Source organism: Cibotium barometz, chromosome 65, assembly GCF_041138505.1.
Source record: "Cibotium barometz isolate CiBa-2024 chromosome 65, ASM4113850v1, whole genome shotgun sequence".
Taxonomy (NCBI): Eukaryota; Viridiplantae; Streptophyta; class Polypodiopsida; order Cyatheales; family Cibotiaceae; genus Cibotium; species Cibotium barometz.
Window position 1 is genome coordinate 21,330,177 of NC_141110.1, and position 21,091 is coordinate 21,351,267.

Consider the following 21,091-nt stretch of genomic DNA (forward strand, 5'->3'; position numbering starts at 1 on the left):
TTATTAACTAAGGAATGTATTTTCCTTGAAAAATATCATTCATTGTGTACATGAATTTATTTGAGCAAGTATGGTATCGTTTGTTTCTTTTCCTTCAATATCTCTCCTCTCCTTAAAGTATAGTGAATTAGTGAATTTGCATATAGAGAGGTTGAAAGAGATAGAACGAGATGTAGAGGGAAGGAGAACATGGAGAGAGACATGGAGAGGGCTAGATAGGGGAAGCAAGCGTACGTTGGCAATGAGAGAGAGAGAGAGAGAGAGAGAGAGAGAGAGAGAGAGAGAGAGAGAGAGAGAGAGAGAGAGCATGACGGTGCGTGTTGAAGGAGGAAGAGAAAGAGAGGGAGAGAGATAGAGTGTGTAAAGGGAGAGTGTGTTGGTTGCAATGGGTTGGAGTGGGAGAGAAAGAGAGGGAGAGAGGGAGAGAGATAGAGTGTGTAGAGGGAGAAAGAGAAAGAGGGAGGGAGAAGGATAGATAGAGGTGAAGAGAGCATGGGGGTGCATGTTGAAGGAGGATGAGAAAGGGAGGGAGAGATATCGAGTGTGTAGAGGGAGAAAGAGAGAGAGGGGGAGAGGGGGAGAGAGAGGGAGGGAGGGCATGTAGAGAGAGACGGAGAGGGCTAGAGAGGGGGAGAGAGCATACAGTGGCAATGAGAGAGAGAGAGAGAGGGAGAGGGATAGATAGAGGTGGAGAGAGCATGAGGGTGCATGTTGAAGGAGGAAGAGAAAGAGAGGGAGAGAGATAGAGTGTGTAGAGGGAGAGCATGTTGGTTGCAGTGGGTTGGAGGGGGAGAGAGAGCATGAGGGTGCGTGTTGAAGGAGGAAGAGAAAGAGAGGAAGAGAGAGAATGTGTAGAGGGAGAGCGTGTTGGTTGCGGTGGGTTGGAGGGGGAGAGAGAGCATGAGGAGAGAGAGATAGAGTGTGCAGAGGGAGAGTGTGTTGGTTGCGATGGGTTGGAGGGGGAGGAGGGTGCATGTTGAAGGAGGAAGAGAAAGAGAGGGAGAGAGAGAGTGTGTAGAGGGAGAGCATATTGGTTGCAGTGGGTTGGAGGGGGAGAGAGAGCATGACGGGAGAGAGGGGGGGCTGGGATGTGGGCTGGGCTGGGCTAGGAGTAGGGAGGAGGGGAGAAGAAAGAGAAAACATGGGTATAGAGAGAGAGTGGTTATTAAAAAAAGAACCCACTCGGAGAAACCTGCTTCGTGCCCTTTCCCAATTAATTAATGCTAAGGTTACGATCTTAGCATCAACCTTACGTTAAATAATGAACCCCATAATGTTCGATCACAGCGTACGGCCGTCTCTCTCCCTCCCTCTCTTTTTGTCTATATGTCTCTCCGTCACCCCAGCTTTCGTCTAGCATACATGAGGTATTATTATCAATAACAAATAGGTTTGATCAAAGCGTTTTTAAAAATGCTATGAAGCCCCCTCCCCCCCTCCTCTCTCTCTCTCTCTCTCTCTCTCTCTCTCTCTCTCTCTCTCTCTCTCTCTCTCTCACGCACGCACACGCACGTGCACGTGCACGCACGCACGTGCACACGCGCGTGCACACACACACACTACAAAGCATAAAACTGCAGCGAAAAAAATGATCGCAAAGCACAAGAAAAAAACCATATTTTACATTAAGAATGATCGTCTCTCTCTCTGTCTCTTTTCCACACTAACATAGTTCATCAACACCAAAAACGATCAATCCCAATGTTTGTTTTAAATGCTACGAAAGCCCCCCCCCCCCTCTCTCTCTCTCTCTCTCTCTCTAAATATTTGTAGAGCACAAAACTGTAGTGAAAAAAATATCTCCATAGGTGCAAGGCTCTTAAAGATGTCCTACGAAGCCTCCATTATTGCAAAACCTAGAAGCTTCCCACCACCACAAATGAAAAACAATAAAAATTAAAAAAGTTTTCCATCACCTCACCCCTTATTTTTCAATCCTAAGGTTATCTCCATTCACCAAACTAATTATTGCAAAAAACGTTTGGGACCCATATTTAGATTTATACAATATGGTTTTTTAAGTTTTAGTGTTCAACTTGTAAAGGGGCAAATCAGTTGCATTCTTTTATATGAAAAATGAAGAAGGTGGGGATGCTAAACTCCAAAATGTGAGATAATTTAACAAAAGCTCCTTAGGAAGAACAAAAGTGCTTGTTGTATTGATTTGGAAAACTAGAGGAAGATCCTACAAAATCTATATAATAAATTTGATATTTCCAAAGGCAATAGTACAGTGTCATGTCATGGGCCATACTTGAGCTTGTTGGATGCTTCTTTGCAAAAGGATGTTGAGATTTTTGCCAATTCATGAATGTTTAACCTTTCCAAGACTTCTTGTTATACAAGATTTTTATGACTATGATATTTACTAGCTAAGTTCCTACAATTCCCAGTCTAGCCTCCATAATCACTTAGGCACGTAGTCAGTTACAACATAAACACTTGCAGCTTGCTTTGCGCGTGTTATCATGTCCTCCATCTTGTGATGTTTAGACCTAGTTACTCTCATGCGTATTTATGCTCTTGGTACATTGTTTTAAATGGACATTTTGATCATAAAGGAAATCTGTAGTATCATAGTATCCCATGAAAGACAATGATATAGCTTAAACTTAGAAAAAGTACCAATGCATTCTTTAAAAACATGACTTAAATTATACCATGAAATTTATTAAAGAATTACTTATTGATGGTAATGATTGACCCCTTGCTTTTGCTCAATCTAATTATCATTGACTAAAATTCTCCATAAGGTTCTCTGTTCTTGTACAAATTATTTACTTTTTAGTGCATGTGCGTGTGTGTGTGTGTGTGTGTGTGAGAGAGAGAGAGAGAGCGAGAGAGAGCGAGAGAGAGATGGGGGTGCATGCACACAGAGTGTATGTACGCATGAGATCATGACCCATGAAACTCAATATTCATGGGAGCATTAATACTTTCTCTCATTGCATACATCTTATCACTTTTTCAAATTGGAGATCATAATTTCATCAAACAAGAAGAAATCATACATGTGAAATGCTATCATGTTAAACCACACATAAGCATATCATTTCTCACATCTATTAATTCACTTCACATCTCATTTATACTTCACTGCCTTCACATCTCATTTATACTTTCATTGCCTTCACTAATACGAGAAGAGTAGACAATATGCACCCACAACGTTTTGTGGGTGCAATTAATTAATTAATTAATTACTTTGATGATTTTTTAAACGACCTTAGCTCATTTGTAAGGTTTTAGTTGCTTGGCTTTTTTCTTGCGATCTTCTGTAAATAGTAAAGCTAGATTTGCTGCTGGTTTTGAACACATGTCAAACTGCATGAACCTCTCTCTCTCTCTCTCTCTCTCTCTCTCTCTCTCTCTCTCTCTCTCTCTCTCTCTCTCTCTCTCTCTCGTATACAACAATTTCTTCTTTCTGCTCACAATTTTTTGGTAGACTGCTTGTCTGCGCTTGCTTGCATTCTCACTCTCTCGTTGTCTCTTGCGTTGTGGATCAAGTTTGAGAGTTGTAGCAGTGGTTCATGTTTTAGCAGTGGTTTGACGGCCCCCGGGGGGGCCGCGGGCGCGGGGGGGGGCTTTTTAGCCAAAGAAAAGGTAAAGGTACAGCCCGTAGGCAGCGAGCGTATGTCGCTATCCTTCGACGAGGGGCTTGCATGGACATGCTGTCCTGTAGGACTCTCATGGTGGGGACAAGACGCACGGGGGGTACGGAGGAGTAGGTGGTGGCGGAGAGAGAGAGACGTAGGAACCTTAAGTGAGCCTAAGGTTGTGGGGCATTATATAATTAATGGCCATGGTAATTAATGCCCACGGTAGTTTAATACCCACAATAAAAGTGAATATGCACCACAATGAAAGAAGACTAGACATCAGAACTCCCATATAAAAAAGCAATGTTGCAAGTGCAAGCCCAAGGGCCCGTGTGCATTGTTAGAGATCCGGATGGCACCTTTCTGATGGGGGGATGAGGGTGCTTGATTGTGGAAAAAGGTGGGTGATCCATCGGCTCGTTTGGAAGAAGGGCTACTCAAGGGAGCTGCTCAATTCATCTTTGCATATGGGGCTAGGTGCTGCTCAATTCATCTTTGCATCTTGGACTACTCAAGTCTCATAAAAAAAACACACACACCACATTTTTGAAAGGCAAAAAAAAAATCATTATTATCTGGACCCATGGCCATCATTTTATTGAAGGTGGAGAAGCAGTCTAGGATTTCATTTTTCATCATATCAAAGGTTCGTCATTGCGGACATCAGTCGTCCAACCTTCTCGCTTTTGTGCGCGGCGCGCGCGCCCGCATACTCTGATACTGCCCCAGGTAAGGTCCATTTTCTTGTACAGCTTCTTTTTACATGTTTTTGTCCGTGTTTAATACATTGCACCTGGACCGCCCTTCACCTTCCATGGAAGCTCTGCCCCTAAGGTTTTACAGATAATGAAACCACTGCTTTAGGGTTTGTAGAGACCATGCATACTCTAGGGTTTGCAGAGATCTTACACAGACGCTTCTGCTATCTAAGGGCTGCAGAAATTTTGAATTGTGAAGCGTCTTCTTCAGGGGATCCCTTTCCTTCTAGATTCTGTATACAATTTCCAAATGGAAGTTTTCAAGTTTGTACTGCCCTCTTGAATTGATGAATCCACCTGGTTTTTCCTGCTGCAGCTTCAAAGATCAAACAGAGTGGACTCGACCTTTTCCATGAAGTTTTGATCGCTTCTCGTCTGATTTGACAGAGTTTTTAAGCTTTTCAAGATAGAAATGGAACGTGCTGCCACTGCTGTTCTGCACTCCCCAGCAATGACAGGCAGGCTTTGCAACGAAGCAACGCCTTTCAGTCAGTCCACTGTGCTAACGTCTGGTTTCACCTCTTATGAAGGTTTAAAGGCAATCAAGGGTTCCTGTGTGACTAACTCAGAAGGCCACAAGCAAAGCCGAAGATGCAATTTGTTATCTGTGAGAGCAGTGGCATCAGTAAGTCCATGGTCTTTATGAAGTGCATTGGAGACCTTTTTTAATTGAGCAAAATGTCATTTTTATGTTCCAAAACTCTATGATCCGTGTTTTGTTGTTTACTTTTGGCAAGATATATAATTGGCCTTGGAATAAAATCAATTTTATGTATCCAAAGCTTATTCATACTGACATGTGCATGGGTGGAGCTGCCCTTGTAGACGATTGGAGTTACTTTTTCATGGAAATCATCATGGCCCCCACTCGGAGAATGGTGCCCCTAGTTGTAGGAAATCTAATTACCAAAGCATGCTTTGACCACATCTAGATCGAGTTAATAGTTTATGTGTGAGGAGCTAAGTCACAAGGTGCAATTGAACTCATAGTTTTCATCCTTGTTTTAAAACAAATAGCGAGCAGTGGGTGTAAATGATCCACCCCTTTTATTCCCCTTGATTGCCTGTCATGCTTTCTGAGCCTAAGGAACATGTGATTAAACAAGCATTCTCAGGTTTTTTGTTAGGCAAACAGCATGCAGAGCAGATTGACTTTATTTTCATTTTCTTTCAAATATTATATTACAACATGCTCACGAGAACTTTACCAATGCCAAGGAACATTATCCTAATTGGTTAGACAAGGTTATAAACACTAGAGAGAAGGGACGAGAAACATTTTCCTTCATTGCTGGCCCTTCTTTCAAAGTATGCCCTTTACTCTAAGGAGCATAGAATTTACACATTAGCCTTGCTGACTGATATTTAATATGTCTTGGTGCAAGGACGATTGCTTCTGGCTGGATTTCTTATTGGTTTTCTCTTGCCACTCATTTTGTGCACTGGTTGCTATGGTGTGTGTTTTGTTTGCCTATGGGTGATACATTTGGGTTCAGTTTCCAAACTTATGATGTACTTAGTGGTCATCTTTCCTTTTTGATAACAGTATCAATTTATTTTTAAGGATTGTATCCTTGCTGTGGGTCTTGTTCTTGATGAACATCTCATAATTGCTATTCGACATAGCTGTCATATGAGGGGAGTGTGTTGGAAATCAATGCTCCACCCTCTGTATGTTGTGCTGGAGATCAGGCTGGCTTATGTTCGTAAAGCTCGTAAAGCCCCCTCTATGAGGAACAGCCATATTTGAGCAGCCTGGATACCTGATATCCTGGTTTGGACCTGAGATAAGATGTTTTGGTAATCTGTTGCAGATTTACAGCTTATGGAATGTCTGTGTCCAGTGTGAGCACACTAGAATCATGGTTTTTATGGAGGTTATGGAGAAAGTGCAGTTTTTGTAGTTGTGTGGGAGTGAGTTTGCAGCATAAAGTTTGCTAGTTTGGGCATGTTTTGTGCCCATTGGTATGGGGGAATGGTACTGCCCCAATGTATTAGCAGGGTTATTCAATAGTGAAATTTGGTTTATTGTCCATTGCTTTTGTTGTGTAATCGCGAACATTATTTTTGTATGCAAAAATCTTGCATGTGAGTGTGAAGTTGGTCACACCACATATTTGTGTTCTCTGACATGACATGAGATCTTTTCTCATAGGTGACAGGTGGAGGTTGAGGGGCAGCACCTTGGTTATTGGAAATTCATTGGTGAGAGTGGATATTAAGGGATGCAGCTGGCTTTTAACGTGCTTCTTTTTCTCTAAGGGAGTTTAAAGGGCTTCAAGGGGAGTGTGGGTGAGGCTGTTAGTACATTAATGGCCAATGACAAGGTGTTTTGTCCCCAAACGTCATAACACGGCCGGCAGACTATATGAGGCTAGGCTTATATTAAAAGGTTGTGATGGATGGGGATGCAACATGTATCAAGTGACTTATGAGCACTTTAGGCATGGGTTAGTATGAAAGGGCTTATTTATTAATAAGTGTGCTTTCTTGCTGTATTTATAGCCCAAGCACTATATAAGTGAGTTATCAGCTAAAAAGTGCACATTCCCTTAGAACCAAGCAAGGCCTTGGCCATGGCCCAAACCACATGCTTGGACAGTAAATGGACTTTCCACTCTCTGGTTTGATTGACAGCCTTATTTTCTTGCAAAATAAAAGAAGACTGCCAAATGGAAGACCATGCCCAAGGTAAAAAGAGGCTGGTGGAGCACTAAAGCGTTTTTCACATCACAGAGGCCTGTCCTTCCAATCTTTGGGGTTAGGTGAACTCCCTTGACACTCAAAAAATGAGGGCATGGTGGGCGAGCTTGGTTGGAAGAGCAGTTGTCTCTTTAGAGGACAGGTAAGGACAGCGTCATCTCTGTTTTCAGTCCGAGCACGTCATAGATAGGAGAATAATGGTTGACAGGTGAGAAGGAAGGATGGAGATCCAACCCTTCTACTGCATCTGTACCATGATTTTGAAGCCACGAGATATAACGGCCACCACCAGTTTTAGCCTTTTGTTGTGGGATGAGAGAATCAGGAGGGAGGAAGCATAAATGGTAGAGAGACGGTAGAGGAGGCTATGAAAATGACAAGAAATTCACCACGGCACGATGGTTGTTAGACTGGTGTTCACAGATATGGGGGGAATGGACCTGGAAAGGCCATTGACATTAGCCATCAACTCAGGTTTCTCCATCCGCTTGGTGTCCAGTGCAGTTTGTAGGGAATTAGTCCATTCTGTCATCTCCTCTTATATTGACTCTCACACGTCTGTTGTCCTCAATCGTTTGACTTATACACTTTCTATGGAAGTTGAATCTTACTATGTTAACAATTTCTCTTATAAATGATTATAGTCTATATTTTAAATTTAAACGGCAAAACAATTAGAAGGATAATATTCTTTGGTTGCAAATTTTGTTACTAATACAAAAACTCATTTCTGATACAAATTTTCAATGATATTTTACAGCCAGTCAAGCCGCCCACATCTTTCCCTCCCAAGCGTAGCAAAGTAGAGATCATCAAGGAGCAAAGCAATTACTTGCGATATCCTTTACAGGATGAGTTGCAAACTGAGGCTCCCAATATAAATGAATCAGCAGTCCAGTTGATCAAGTTCCATGGAAGCTATCAGCAAGATAACAGAGAAGACAGGGTAGGAGGAAAGTCATACCAATTCATGCTGAGAACCAAGCAACCATCTGGGAAGGTTTCCAACAAACTTTATCTAGTGATGGATGAGCTTGCTGATCAGTTTGGGATTGGAACTCTGCGCTTGACCACGCGGCAGACGTTTCAGCTCCATGGGGTTTTGAAACAGAACCTGAAGATTGTTATGAGTACGATCATAAAGAACATGGGCTCAACACTTGGAGCCTGTGGTGATCTGAACCGCAATGTCTTGGCTCCTCCTGCCCCTTTCACAAGGAAAGATTATCTGTTTGCACAGGAAACTGCTGATAAAATAGCTGCACTTTTAGCCCCTCAAGCTGGTTCATACTATGACCTCTGGGTTGATGGGGAGAAGATCATGTCAGCAGAGCCACCGGATGTAATCGAAGCTCGCAATGATAACTCCCATGGCACAAATTTTGAGGGCTCACCTGAACCAATCTATGGGACTCAGTTTCTCCCTCGAAAGTTTAAGGTAGCTGTGACAGTACCAAAGGACAATTCTGTTGATATCTTGACAAATGATGTGGGATTGGTCACCCTTTGTGATGATGATGGAGAGCCCAAAGGCTTTGATATTTATGTAAGTAACAAGATTTTAATTTATGCCATTTTCTTCTTAAAGTAACATTTTCTTTCAAATATACTTGCAGTAGTCCAATAATTTATTGGATTTCTTAAAACCTACCTTCTAGTAAGTGTAAGCTTTTACCATCTCCTCAACAGTAAATTTTTATTTTAACAGTCCTCTATTGCTCATACTACCATGATCTTTGTTTTGCTAAGGCTAACTTTCAAGTCCTTGCCTTTGCAAAAGGACTGTAGTGCAGGTGTCTTTGTAATCCTTTTGCTGAATGTGACAAGAGGACATCATCATCAGTATAAAAGAGAACAGAGAACATTGTCTCTGCTAGTGTAGATCCTTCTCAACATCCAATATATTAACGAAGTCTGCAAGCTCATCTATGTGTAACCCACAGAGCGTGGGAGAAAGTGGGCAATTCTGAAAGTGCTCTGCATTTCTCAGAATCCTTGTCCTGACCAGTTATCTGCTTTCACAGTGTTATTGTAGCCCAAATGACCTTCTCCACTTGTCATTGTTGTAGTCTACTGGTCAACCTTGGTCGTGAGACTGTTGAACACTTTGCGGAAGTTGACTAAGCAGCAATACAGCATCTCCCCTCCATGTTTGGCTGCCTGGATAATGTCTTGGGGGCTGATGATATGGTCTTTTGCTGAAAGCCGCCTGCCCACACCCCTTTTTTCCGTGTTCAATCATTGAGGTATGCCTCTTAAGGCTAATCCAAAAACCTTAGCCATCAATGTCCAACCATGATGGTGCACTACTTTTGTAAATTCATCAGGTACTCTGCCTTTTGGAGTGGTATAATGGTGTTCTCTAACCACGATTTGGGAAACCTTTTGCAAATGGTTCCATTGAAGGGCCCTTGAAGAATTTTGCTCCCAAGAGTCTATCCAGATTGTAGTGCTTGATGGTCCGTAGCTGATATGGCTTCATGGGTCATAACAGCTGGGGTGATTATGTGAGGCTAGGTTTATGCCTCGCCTGGCCCAGAATGGGGACGCGTATAAGTGACTCATGGTCACTTATGGGTGGGGGATGGTGTGAAAGCCTATAAATACTAATAATGCGATTATTGGATCCCCAGGCCTATGTAAGTGAGTTGAGGGCTTGTAAGTGGCTATCCCTCGGAGGGGGATCATAACCCAAGCGAGGCCTTGACCTTGGTCTAAGCCGTCACCTCGGAGGTGGGCTGCGGTGGTATTATGGGATGCCGTAGTTGGGTGTTGGACAGGGTTGCAGTGTTGGCCTAACCTCATGGCTTGGAGGTGCTTCATAGGAGCTATGGTTGGGTGGTGAGCGGCTAGCAGCCAGATCACGTGTCTTGTTCTTTTGTGTGTTTTGTGTGCAGGGATGCAGAGGCAGTCTCAGTTGGTATTGGAGCCACTCAGGCATTGTTGTGCAAGCAAGCTTCATTTTCGGTAATTCTAGTGGGTATGCTGTTCTTGCTTTTGCTTAGCTTGTGTAGTAGACTCATGCTTTTAGGCTGACCGTAAATTTCTCTTTGATAAGGGGAAGAACGTAATGCTTTTGGATGTTTTTTGTGAATGAAGAAGGTGATGCTTTGCTCTGATTTTTCCACGTGGCGCAGCAGGCTGATTGTGGTGACATGGGCTAGCTATGGGCTGCTCTATCGCACACGAGAGTCAGCTATAAATAGTCCTGGCTCTATGAGGCCACAGGTGCTGCCTTTGTGGCCTAATGTAAGTGGCCTAAGGCGTGTGCACAACAGTGGCTTTGGGTTAAAGTCCAAGGCAGCCGCTTTAGGCCTCACGTAGAAGGCCTATGGCAGGAAGGACTTGGGCCGAGCGCTGATGATGAGTTGTGCACAAGCACTGTGCTCTATCCCTCTGCAGATCGCTTCTCTCGCACACCTGCCTTACAACTTCCTCTGCTCGTTTCCACGCACACGCTCTGCTGGCTGTTGTCTGTTTGAGCCGATGCTGTTGCTCTGTCGGGTGCCACCAGTGCCGCTGTCTGCCTCTCAGTGATGCTTTGCACCTGCCCATTGCCTAGGCATGGCCCGTTAACGCGAATATAAGGTTTAAAACTACATTATAAGGCCATGTCAACCTGCTGCTGGTAATTGCTATTCGCCGACTTGTAGCTGTGCACCATGTTCCTGCTCTAGCTTTGACCAGCCATAGTTGTTACGAGGCGTACGATTGCCTGAATGAGGCATCCAAAATAAAAATTAATATATATATATATTAAAGACTCAAACCAGCAAAAATATATATATATATATATATATATATATATATATATATATATCTCTCTCTCTATATATAAATATATAAATATATATATATATATATATATATAGATATATATATAGATATATATATATATCTATATATATATCTATATCTATATCTATATATATATATATATATATATATATAGAGAGAGAGAGAGAGATATATATATATCTATATATATATCTATATCTATATCTATATATATATATATATATATATATAGAGAGAGAGAGAGAGAGAGAGAGAGATATTTTTGCTGGTTTGAGTCTTTAGACGGGGGCTTTAAGGGCCCAAGGCATCCCCTCTCACACACACACTCTCTCCCTCATTCTCTCCTCCCTCCCTTAAGCCTTTCTCAAGACCCAAAGTTCAAAGTTCAAACTTCAAACACACTAGGATGATGATGTTCTCTCTCTATACTCTACCGGTTCATTTCAGTTCATTTCATTTTACTTTGTACCCTTGAATCTTGATGATGTATCCAGATGATGATGATGGACTATTTTGGTCTCATAGGTCATTTTGGCCTTTTGCAGACGTTTAATACAGCTTTCTTTCTCACACACACACACACTCTCTCTCTCCCTCTCATACACACCCTCTCTCTCCCTCCCTCAAGGCTCATACATACACACTCCAGTCTCTCTCTCTCTCTCTCACTATATATATATATATATATATATATATATATATATATATATATATATAACAGACACCTATAACACGCCTCTAACGTCTCTAAAAAATACGAGTCTTTCAAGGCGCACACCATACCCGCCTCGTACCAAACGCCTCTGACGCCTCTAGCAACCTTGCGACCAGCACACATATGCTCTACTGCCGCCTCCACCAGGTACTGCAGCTCTGTCACCTACATGGCATCCTTGTATCCGTCACTGTTGCAGCCGTCATCTCTCCAACACGGCCACCACGAAGAATAAAGAGAGACAGTTTTATTTATTTTAGGGTAAAAACCGTAAAAGCTTTAAACCTTAGAAAGATAAGGGCTCATTTTTATGCTGCTTATTCACATGCCTTATATCTTGGGCCCCATTGACTTCATTGACAATGTTTCATCATGGGCTCCCGCGACTTATTCTTCATAAACTTCTCCATCAACTTTTGGGTCATTATTCGTGCATCGGCCCCAAGGTGCTTTGCCATGGAAGCGATGTGGCAAGGACACATTTGTTGGTGTTGGACTCACACACTCACACACACAGAAACCTGCACATTAACTCACACAGAGAAACCTGCACATTAGGGTTAGGTGCAAGAAGAAGAAGCTCACACAGAAATGAGAGAGAGAGAGAGAGAGAGAGAGAGAGAGAGAGAGAGAGAGAGAGCCAAAAGTGTGGTAGCCACAAAATGCAAGTCAACCCTTGCATGTGTGTCACATCCATATAATATAGAAGTACAAAATATTATATGTAGAGTGTCCTTTCACACTTGATATCCAAGGGGAAAAACCACATGGGAAAAGACTAAAGTGCCGTTGGTTAAGCCCTGTTCACACATAGCACTACCATAAGTGAGCATATGCCTACAAATCCCCCCTGTAGTGAAAGTGTGAACCTGTACAAGGTAGCAGATCACTCTCTGTATGAGAGTAAGCCCGAAGCTTTGCGGAAAGCTTCAAACTTTTCTCGAGATAAAGCCTTTGTGAATAGATCTGCAACATTATCCTGTGTAGGGCAATAAGATAAACTGATCTCCCCTGCATGTAACCTCTCTCTGACATAGTGATAATGAATCTCAATGTGCTTGGTACGTGCATGAAATATGGGATTTCGTGCCATGGCCATAGCACTCTGGCTATGAGTGAGAATGGTGGTGGGTGTCTGCTGCTGACACTCACGAAAGATCAGCCAATAATCTACTCAACCATACACAATCTACTGTAGCTGTGAAGACTGCCGTGGACTCAGCCTCACAAGTAGATGTGGCAATAGTGGGTTGCTTTTTGTCAACCAAGATATGCATGAACTGCCAAGAAAAAAACAATTCCCATTGGTGGATTGCCTGGTATCATAATCACCAGCCCAATTTGAATCACTGTATGCATAAAGCTGCAAGCTGCTTCCCTGGATAGAACAAACCGAGATCCAGGGTACCTTGAAGATAACGAAAAATGCGTTTGATTGCTTGCCAATTCTTTGTGCTTGGGTTGTGCATGAATTTGCTCAACAAAGACACCCCAAAAGATATATCTGGCCTCGTGTTACACAAGTAAATGAGGCATCCCACTACTTGGCTGTAAATGCCGGTCTCAAAAGGCTCTCCAATATCATGCATAGTAAGCCGTACACCTGGTTCTACCGGAGTAGAAATGGGCTTACATTCTGTAACACGCGGAAAGCTCTCTGAGTCTTCTTTCAGCCCTAAACACCACTTGAAACAATTTGATGCAAAACGCAGACATGAAGAGAGAGTAGAGAGAGAGAGATGCTGGAAAATTCAGTATATTCTGATGGTACAAAAAGGTACCTAAATCTGCAGCCCTAGGCTGCCTTCATACAAAAGGTGATAGACACCCAAAAGTCTAGTCCTAATTTGGACCCTAAGGACCCAACTCATAAAGAGTTGAATGATTACATTGAGGAGCCTTCATGCCTATTTATAGGCCTTCATCAAGACTCGGCAAATTGGCCGACTGCTGGTCGGCTAGTCAACAGTACACTAAATGTCTTTAAATACTACCCGACTGGGCTTCTTCATGTGCCATGATGCACATGCTGTCCACCTTATCCTCTGGTTCAGCCGACCACCCTGTAAGTAGCCGACAATAGTTCCTGTACAGCCGACCACACTTGTCTTAGTCGACTGTCCTTTCTTGCATTCTAACGCAGTTGACAGGTCATCCTTCAATGCCTTTCCATGCCCCTTCTCCAAGTCTCACACTGCCAAACAGCACTCTGTGTTCCATGTCCTAATTCTAATGGTCTTTTTATTGGTTGCCCCTTGTGGATTAGCCCTGAGAAGGTACATGAGCATGTCATGCCCTGAGAAGGTACATGAGCATGTCATGCACATGACATCCCCCTGTGCTAAACTTGATGACTGGAATCCAATCTGTTCTTGGATGATTGCATCATCCCCATCTTTTCCCGAAGTCCCTCTGCCATCCATCCATCACTGGCAACCCTTTTCTCTGAAATCCCGGCCCCGTCTCAAAAACCACTCTGCCTCTGAATAAGATCTATGCATCTGTTCCCTCCAGTCCCCAATCCATTCCTGCCCTGAGTCTGAACATTGTCTTGGTCTTCATTCTTGAGAAATGAGTCTGGCACTCTCACATCACCCCTTGGAGGATAATCCTGTCAGAATATGCAGCGGAAATGATAACCAAACTTGGGTAGACAAGAGCAAGTAGACTGCAGAAAATAAACAGCACAAGAAACACAGAGAGAGAGAGGTGTGTAAACTCTTCTCTATACACAAGATCCTGAGAAAAACTGAGTGAGGAAGTGGTGGGAGCAAGGGGCCTATATATACATCCCTGGAAGAGCAGTCGGCCAGCATATGAAGTGCCCACGACTGCTGAAAATGGTCCCACGACTGCATAAATGCAGTCGGCAGCAGACAGGTGCCCACGACTGAGAAACTCCAGTCGGCCAGCAGCCCAGTAGCCCACGACTGATAAACATGTAGTCGGCCAGCACTGGAGTGCTCCTGGCATCCTCTGGCAACCCTCCCCACCACTAGGAAAAATGGAAAAAAATAGGGAAAAATACGGGGAGTGTGGAAAAATGATAAAACACCTTATACAGGACGGGCACACCCGCAACAGAGGCCCTGGTGTATGAATATAGACAGGAGATGACTTCTAACACTCCCTCTCAGCTCTTGGCTGTGAAACCAACCCAAGGGAGCTGGAGTGCCGCCTGAGCGTAGCCTGAGGTAGAGACTTCGTGAAGAGGTCCGTCGCATTGTCCTCCGTCGAACAATAAAGTAGCAAGATGTCACCAGCCAAGATCTTCTCACGTACAAAGTGATACTGTATCTCTATATGCTTGGTCCGGGCATGGAAAACCGGGTTCCGAGCAATAGCTATACAACTCTGGTTATCGCACTACTGGATGACTGTGGGCTCCCTCTGTGGAAACCCAATCTCGCCTAGCAGCCTCCGCAGCCATACAACCTCACAAGCAGCACCACAAGCAGCCCGATACTCTGCCTCTGTCGAAGAAAGGGCAATAGTTGGCTGCCTCTTGCTGCTCCAAGAAACTGCTCCTAAGCCGAGGGTAAAACTGTATCCTGAAGTAGATCTCCTCGTGTCTGGATCTCCTCCCCAATCTGAGTCACTCCAACCTTGGAGCTTAACTCCATTCCCTCCTGTGTAAAGAGTCCCAGATCCTTCGTACTCTGCAGATACCGCAAGATCCGCAATCCTGTGTCCCAATGAGACTTCAATGGTGTCTGCATAAAAGAGCTCAACAGCCCCACGGAGAAGCTCAAGTCCAATCTGGTGTTCTCAGCAACCAGTTCAATGAACCAACCAACTTCCGGTACTGCGAGACATCAACTGGCTCACAAGGATCTGTAACGGTTAACTTTGTGTTCGGGTCCATTGGCGAGGTAATAGGCTTGCAGTTCTCCATCCCAAAGGCCTCAAGCAACTCATGAACATACCGCTGCTGAGAGACGAAAAACCCCCTCTGGGTTTGCCAGATCTCTAATCCCAAGAAGTGGAGTAAGCCTAAATCGGTCATCTCAAACTCCTTTGACAAGGCAGCCTTCGTCACTCCAATGTGCTCCACATGACCGCCGGTGAGAATGAGATCATCCACATAAAGGATGATAAGCGTGACCATGCCGCGTTCCCGAAAGAGATACAGGTTCGGATCTGCAACCGATCTCTGAAATCCAGTCCGAATAAAGAAGGAATCAATCTTCATGTCATGCATGAAAGAGTGCACAGAGCGGAAGCAAAGTGGCACTAGAATGTGTTGAACAGAGAGTGCAAGAGAGAGAAATATGGAGAGAACTATGCTGAATATACTGAAGCAAAACAGTCCCAAGCAAGAGGCATAAATAGTCTCGTAAATGAGGGAGCAAAATATGTACAAGACTGAATGAGAAAAGAGAGGCCAGCACCCACTATTTATCGTAAGGGAATGTTGGCCGACTGGAGTTGCAAAACAGGCCGACTGGAGCTACTGGACATGGCCGACTGGTAAATGCCAGAAAGGCTGGGAAAAATCCCATAAAAATAGTAGAAAAAGGGGTGGCCAGCCCACAAGCAAGGGCCATGCAAAAGGGACCAAATGGGCACCATAAAAGAGCAAAATCTGGGGATGAATATGCTAACATCCCCCTCTCAGCACACCTGATGTTGAACAAACTCCGAGAATCCGAAGATGAGGAGCCAAGGAAGCCTGAGAAACCGGCTTGGTGAACAAATCTGCAGCATTCTCCGCGGAAGGACAATACTCCAAATGCAAATCTCCAGCAAGAACCCGTTCACGAACATAGTGATATTGAATCTCAATGTGTTTCGTACGAGCATGAAACACAGGGTTCTTGGCAATGGCGATGCAACTCTGATTGTCACACCAAAGAAGAGTAGATCCGGTAGGAGGACAGCCGAGCTCCTCCAATAATCTCCGCAACCATATCGCCTCACATGCAGCATAACAAACTGAAAGCGCCACAATAGGTTGCTTTTTATTGCTCCAAGAAATGGCTCCAGACCCAAGTGAAAAAACACAACCAGTGGTCGAATGCCGCGTATCTGGATCTCCAGCCCAGTCCGAGTCAGACCATCCAACAAGAGTGTGTCCTTGGCCATAAAAGATGCCAAAATCCAGAGTGCCACGCAAGTACCGAAGAACTCTAAGAGCACACCGCCAATGCTGCTGACGGGGTTTGGATGAGAAGGAACTCAATAAACTGACTGCGAAGCATATGTCCGATTAGGAGTAGGTCAACCATACCAAACAACCGACGAGAACCCGATACTTTCCATGATCAGTCCTGGGAGAAGCATCAAGTGAAGAAAGCTTCTCACCAATATCCATAGGAGGAGATACTGGTTTGCACCCAGTCATCTGAAATATGTCGAGAATCTCCCGACTGTACTTCTGCTGAGAGAAGAAAATGCCCTTTGAGGTCTGCCAAATCTCACAGCCAAGAAAGTAATGCAAGAGGCCAAGATCCGTAATCTCAAACTCTATCTCCAAAGCATCCATAACACAACGGATCCGCACAGAATAAGAACCTGTAAAGATGAGGTCATCAACATAGACCACAATGATGACAATCAACCCCCTCTCAAGGAGGATATAAAGGTTCGAATTTGCATGAGAACGGCGTAGGCCGAGCTTCTAAAAGAACTCATCAATCCGCTGGTACCAAGCCCACGGAGCCTGCTTTAGACCATATAAAGGCTTCTTCAGCCGGCACACATGATCCTGTTTGCTCGGAACAACAAATCCTGGCAGCTGATCAATATAAACTTCCTGTGTAAGCTCTCCATTCAGGAAAGCCGACTTGATGTCCATTTGGAAAATAGACCATCTATGATGTCCTGCAAGTGCAAGAAAAGGTGCGAATGGTAGTCATCCGGGCCGTCGGAGCGAAGGTCTCACGAAGTCGACACAAAGGCGTTGAGCACAACCCTTGGCAACCAACCTCACCTTGTACTTGTCCAAGCTGCCATCAGCTCGGAACTTTGATTTGAAAACCCAATGCACACCAATCACCTTACGTTGCAGAGGCCGAGGCACCAAAATCCAAGTGCCATTCCGTTCGATAGCATCCAGCTCTACCTGCATAGCATGACGCCAAGGCTCATGTGAAAGAGCCTCGTCTAGAGAAGTGGGATTAGAAGGACCATTAATGATTGTAGACATAAGAGCATAATTAACAAACATGTTGCCCTCATGAATTTGTTTCCCTGTAACTCTGGAAGAACGTCGAAGAGAACGAGGCAAAGGAGCAGAAGGAAGCTCACGTAACCCAGAATCATGAACTGTCTGATAATACCAACTAGGTACAGATCTGCTCGAACCACACCACATCACGGCTCACAACAACTTTACCGGCCTGAGGATCATAAAGATGATATGCCTTGGACATAGTGCTGTATCCGAGAAAAGTCATGCGCTGAGACTTTGAGTTCAACTTGGAGCGGTGCTCCTTAGGCACATGAACATACGCCGTACACCCAAATATCCAGAAATGAACAACGGAGGGCGTCTCACCATGGAAAGCCTCATATGGAGTTTGGTCGCCGGGAAGAGCTTCAGTAGGAGACCTATTCTGAATGTAGATAGCAGTGGAAGCCACCTCAATCAGAAACGTCGAGGTAATGAAGAATGCTCAAGCATAGCACGGGCCATCTCCATAATGGTCCTATTCTTCCTCTCGGCAACTCCATTCTGTGATCGAGTATATGATGTAGTAAGCTGTCTCCGAATGCCATGTGTCTTGCAATATTGCTGAAACTCTTGGAATGTGAACTCACCCTCTCCATCGGTCCTGAGAGTCTTGACCGAGTGACCGGTCTCTTTTTCCACCTTAGCTTTCCAATCATAGAAGTGATGAAAAGTCTCATCCTTGGTCTTCAGTAAGAAAACCCAAGTATATCTGGTAAAATCATCCAGCATCACGAGCATGTACAACGCCTTACTCAAATACACCGTACTCATAGGACCACATAAGTCTGCATGTTTGAGAGCAAGTGATGTCGAAGATCTGTGTGTCGCCTCCTTCGGAAAGGCGGCTCGGTGTTGCTTCCCTTGTAAACAAGAGGAACAAGCAGTAGACGGAGCCTTGATGGTCCCTCAACCAACCCATCCTTCGAAGCTCGCTGCAGAAGCTGATAGCTCAAATGGCCAAACCGAACATGCCAAAGAGCAGAAGAAGCACCAGAAGAAAGCAGAGCGGTCAACTTGTAGAGACCACTATCTTGGACTCCCTGAGCCAAGATGCTACCAGTCGCCTTATTAACGAATGGTAATCTCATAACGAGAAAAGATCACCTCCGCACCTTGAGCTGTAAGAGCACTCACTGACAAAAGGTTAAAAGCCAAATTTGGAATATACAGAACGTTAGAGAAGTACCTCTTGTCCTCGTCAGAACGGAAGATGGGGATAGTGCCATGACCATGCACTGGCACAGAAGAAGAATCATCCAGAGTGATCTCGCCTGATCTGGGAGTGAAGTCTTCGAACCAATCTCGATGGGGTGTCATATGAGTAGTAGCACCACTATCAACAATCCAAGACCGTGACTGAGAAGTCACAAGAGCAAGTATACGTCGAGTACCTGCTAAGAGAAGAATGCCATCATCCTTCTTGGGTTGAGACACCGCCGTTGAGGAAGAGTTCTTTGCTGCTTCATCACGCTTCTTCTTGTGACATTGGGGTGACTTGTGACCCTTCTTGCCACAATAATGACATTCAATGTCCTTATTCTTTGAAGATTTGTTGTCTTTATCCTTGTCAGAATCCTTGGAGTTCTCGTCAGAACCCCCTTTTCCTTTCTTTTGTTGAGTCTTCCCTTTATCTCGTGTTGCCAAAGCTCCATCAGGGCATCGGAGGTGCCAGTCCGCTCCTCAAAGCGAGACTCAATGTGCATAACGGAGGGGAGAACTTCCTCCCCTGTAAACTGGAACAAGACGAGGAGAAGAAACCAGAGACTGAAAGTATGCATCAAACCTCTCCGGAAGTTTGGAGAGCAGCCCGAATAGCCATATCCTCTGTGGAAATATCCTTGCCACAAGTAGCAAGCTTGTCCCGGAGATGTTTCATCTTCGAGATGGAAGCAGATAAAGATGGAAAGGCAGAAACTGATAAGTTCATAAGTTGCTTTTCCAACGCCAAAATCCGACCCGGAGACTTAATCTCATAGAGATCTGAAAAAGCCTTCCAAACTTCATGTGCAACATCTGCTGTACGCACATGAGAGAGAACAGCATCTTGACAATTTAACATCAGAAAGGAGAAAACGCGGTGATCATTCGACCGCCAAATATCAATCTGTGCCTGAGTCGCACCATCGGAAGCAAGGGTGGGAGGGGTGGCATTGGCTGGTGTAACAAGCCAATCCCAGAGATCCACGCCACGCAAGGCCGATTTCACCTTAACCTTCCATAGGGTGTAGTTGGAACCATCCAACTTGGCAGACTTAGCAAACATATGAAGAGAAGTCGGTGCAGCCATCACAAAAGCTTGGGCTCAATCTCAAAAAATGCACAAACTTTGAAGAAGAAGTGTCCTCCACAGGTACCAAGAGTGCCACCAAAGCCTGCAACACCACAAGCCCCCTCTGCAAAGGGGAAAGGGCCACTGGAGAGGAAAACGCAGCACAAAAGGCTGCTGTCCTGTAGAAAGCAGGCCGCCTATGTCCAATCTCCAAGTGGGAAAAAACTCTGATCAGAAAACGCCAGATGGCTGCAGTTGGAGAAGCCAAAACTGGAGGAGAAGTGACCAGACGTTGCTGTCCAGAAAACGCAGCAGCAAGGCTGTGGATCTGGGGAAAAACGCAGAGGAGAAGGTGCTGAAAACAGGGCTGAATCTGGGGCAGCAAAGAGGTTGCTAAACCGGGAGCGATGATACCATGAAAGAGTGCATAGAGCGGAAGCAAAGTGGCACTAGAATGTGCTGATCAGAGAGTGCAAGAGAGAGAAATATGGAGAGAACTATGCTGAATATACTGAAGCAAAACAGTCCCAAGCAAGTGACACAGATAGTCTCATAAGTGAGGGAGCAAAATATGTACAAGACTGAATGAGAAAAGAGAGGCAAGCACCCACTATTTATAGTAAGGGAATGCTGGCCGACTGGAGCTGCAAAACAGGCTGACTGGAGCTACTGGACATGGCCGACTGGTAAATGCCAGAAAGGCTAGGAAAAATCCCGGAAAAATCGTAGAAAAAGGGGTGGCCAGCCCACAAGCAAGGGCCATGCAAAAGGGACCAAATGGGCAACCATAAAAGAGCAAAATCTGGGGATGAATATTCTAACAATGCACATGACACATTCATCCATGTGAAACCTTTTTAGCAAACTTTTTATGTACTTAGTTTGCTGCATAACAATGCCATCATTTGTATGCATAAACTGTATGCCAAGATAGTAGTGTAAAGGCCCCAAATCTGACATATCAAATTCAGCTTTCAAATAACTTTGAAATCTGAAATTTGTGCTTTGCTAGTGCTTGTAATGAGTATGTCATCTACATACAAGATGACTATGAGAATATCGGCACCGGTTTTC

At 44.4% G+C, this 21,091-nt stretch overlaps 1 protein-coding gene across 3 annotated transcripts in view; it reads left to right on the plus strand.

Annotated features, from left to right (window-relative positions):
• The first annotated feature begins 3,920 nt into the window (after positions 1-3,920).
• Positions 3,921-21,091, plus strand: part of LOC147603046 (sulfite reductase [ferredoxin], chloroplastic-like) — a 29,432-nt gene continuing 12,261 nt past the window's right edge. The window contains exons 1-3 of one of the 3 annotated variants that reach the window (XM_086797452.1): positions 3,921-4,328; positions 4,674-4,982; positions 7,821-8,606. In XM_086797452.1, coding sequence (XP_086653578.1) covers positions 4,770-4,982; positions 7,821-8,606 — 999 coding nt within the window. In that variant the 5' untranslated portion in view covers positions 3,921-4,328; positions 4,674-4,769. The other 2 variants (XM_086797454.1, XM_086797453.1) reach the window with 2 other exon arrangements.